The sequence below is a fragment of the Apaloderma vittatum genome, unplaced genomic scaffold, assembly GCF_000703405.1.
Source record: "Apaloderma vittatum isolate BGI_N311 unplaced genomic scaffold, ASM70340v1 scaffold4913, whole genome shotgun sequence".
In the NCBI taxonomy this organism is placed as follows: domain Eukaryota; kingdom Metazoa; phylum Chordata; class Aves; order Trogoniformes; family Trogonidae; genus Apaloderma; species Apaloderma vittatum.
Window position 1 is genome coordinate 99,930 of NW_009708530.1, and position 3,033 is coordinate 102,962.

Sequence of the window (3,033 nt, forward strand, 5' to 3'; positions counted from 1 at the left end):
GACACGCGAGCAACTCTCCCGAAGAAGCGCTAGCCCACGTCTTCCTGGTCCCTGTCCCTCTCCCCACTTCTGGCAGACCAGGAACCCCCTCGTCCGCACCGCCCTTCCAGATGGCAGGTCGCCGGTGGGCCGCGACGTCAGCCCTCTGCGTGTGCGTGGCAGCCGTGACTCTCCTGCACGCCGGCGGGGTGCGGGCAGACTGCTGGCTCATCGAGGGGGACAAGGGCTTTGTCTGGTTGGCCATCTGCAGCCAAAACCAGCCCCCCTACGAGTCCATCCCCCAGCAAATCAACAGCACCATCGTGGACTTGCGGCTCAACGACAACAAGATCAAGAGCGTGCAGTACGCCTCGCTCAGCCGCTTCGGCAACCTGACATACCTCAACCTGACGAAGAACGAGATCTCCTACATCGAGGACGGTGCCTTTTCAGGACAGTTCAACCTCCAGGTGCTGCAGCTGGGTTACAACCGACTGAGGAACCTCACCGAGGGCATCCTCCGGGGCCTGGGGAAGCTGGAGTACCTCTATCTCCAGGCCAACCTCATCGAGTCCGTCACCCCCAATGCCTTCTGGGAATGCCCCAACATTGTGAACATTGACCTGTCCATGAACAGGATCCAGAGACTCGACAGCAACACTTTTCGGGGCCTAAACAAGCTCTCTGTCTGTGAACTCTACAGTAACCCCTTCTACTGCTCCTGCGAGCTCCTCGGCTTCCTGCAATGGCTGGAGGCTTTCACCAACATGACACGCACGTATGACCGGATGCAGTGCGACTCTCCGCCTGACTACATGGGCTACTACTTGTTAGGCCAAGGCCGGACTGGCTACCGCAATGCTCTGAGCATGCTCTCTTCCCTCTGCACCGGTGGCTCCTACACTGTGATCCCTCGTTTTTTCCCTCCCAGGTACCAGGTGACCACGGTGCCCTCCGAAAGCCCCTGCTCCGAGGAGGATTGCTCCTCTGGTGATGGCACGACCCCGCAGTTCTCCCTTTTCACGCCCATCGGCGAAACGGAGGTGCGCCCCAACATCCAGGTGAAGCACCTCAACCACAACTCAGCCGTCCTCACCGTGCAGATCCCCTATCCCTTCAGCAAGATGTACATCCTCTCCCAGTTTGAAAATGGCTTCTCCTCCATGATCACCAAGCTCAGGAAGAAAGAGGAGAACATCACCGTGAGCAACCTAGTAGCACAAAGAGATTACACCTACTGTGTAGTCTCTGTCTACCAATACTCCAAGTACAACCACACCTGTGTCACCATCACACCCACCAGACCCAACCGCAAGGAGCCGGTGCCCACTCCTTCCACTGCCACTCATTACATCATGACAATCCTGGGCTGTCTCTTTGGCATGGTGATTGTCCTGGGCGTTGTGTATTACTGTCTCCGGAAGAGGCGTCAGCAGGAGGAGAAGCACAAAAAGGCAGCCGGCAGCATGAAGAAGACCATCATCGAGCTGAAATATGGGCCAGAAATGGAGACCACCAGCATCACCCAGCTGTCCCAGGGACAGATGCTGGCCGGGGAGACAGTGACCCGCATCCCCTACCTGCCTTCTGCTGGTGAGGTCGAGCAGTACAAGCTGATTGACAGCAGTGAGACCCCCAAGGCCACCAAAGGCAACTACATGGAGGTGAGGACCGGTGAGCAGCCCGAGAGGCGAGACTGCGAGCTGTCCCTGCCGCCGGACACCCAAAGCTCTGTGGCTGAGATCTCCACCATTGCCAAGGAGGTGGACAAGGTGAACCAGATCATCAACAATTGCATCGATGCCTTGAAATCCGAGTCCACCTCCTTCCAAGGGGTGAAATCGGGGGCAGTCTCCACGGTGGAGCCTCAGCTGGTGCTCTTATCAGAGCAGATCCCCAGCAAGCACGGATTCCTCTCCCCTGTCTACAAGGAAAGCTACAACCACCCTCTCCAGCGACACCACAGCATGGAGGCAGCCCCCAAGCGCTCCAGCACCTCTTCCAGCGGCTCCATACGGAGCCCCAGGTCCTACCGCTCCGAGGGAATCAGAAGCCAAATACATCGAGAAGACGTCCCCCACCACCGACACCATCCTCACTGTGACACCGGCCGCGGCCATCCTGCGGGCAGAGGCGGAGAAGATCCGCCAGTACAGCGAACACCGGCACTCGTACCCCAGCTCGCACCAAGGGGAGCAGCACGACAGCATGGCGGGGCGAAAGCCCTCCATCCTGGAGCCTCTGACCCGTCCTCGCCCCAGAGACCTGGCCTATTCCCAGCTCTCGCCTCAGTATCACAACCTGAGCTACACCTCCAGCCCAGAGTACACCTGCAAACCATCGCACAGCATCTGGGAGCGCTTCAAACTCAACCGCAAGCGGCACAAAGACGAGGAGGAGTATATGGCAGCCGGCCACGCCCTACGCAAAAAGGTCCAGTTTGCCAAAGACGAGGATCTTCACGACATCTTAGACTACTGGAAGGGCGTCTCTGCCCAGCAAAAGTCCTGAGTCCTCACACAACTCGTGACTTAACACACTAACTGGACCAAAAGAAATCCGCAGCAGCTATTTTTATTCAGACTGTCTTTGAAACAAAATAAAATAAAATAAAAAAGAATCAATAAAAATAAAAGAGAGAACAAATTATGAAAAATCTATAAATATCCTATATAATATATAAAGCAAGATATTAAAATGTCCTCACGTTGGTGAGATACGCACCAAATTTGAACAAGAACTTTACAAAAACAAACAAACTGTGGAGTGAAAAAGTTTTGTTTCATTTTGATTTTTTTAAAAAAAGTACAAAAAAAAGAAAAAAATTGAATATAAGAGAAAGTGAAAGAGCGGGCAGAGTCTGGCGTTTCCCAATATTGCATTGCATGAGTCCCTATTCCGTGATTTTGTGGATTCTTTGTGAACAGTTTGTGTTCTTCCTTCCTTCCCTTCCAAAATCAACAGCAACAAAAACAGCAACAAAAACCAAAAAGAGACCAGAAGGAGATCCATCCTTTGGGCTGTTTTTGCAAACGGAGTCTTCCAGTTTAGACT

At 53.9% G+C, this 3,033-nt stretch overlaps 1 protein-coding gene across 1 annotated transcript; it reads left to right on the forward strand.

The window, feature by feature from the left end:
* Positions 1 to 110: 110 nt before the first annotated feature.
* On the forward strand, positions 111 to 2,537 carry ELFN1 (extracellular leucine-rich repeat and fibronectin type III domain containing 1). Its single transcript, XM_009866588.1, is given in 2 exon segments — positions 111 to 2,026; positions 2,028 to 2,537. Coding segments are annotated over 2 exon segments (2,379 nt in total). The 3' UTR covers positions 2,491 to 2,537.
* The last annotated feature ends 496 nt before the right edge of the window (positions 2,538 to 3,033 follow it).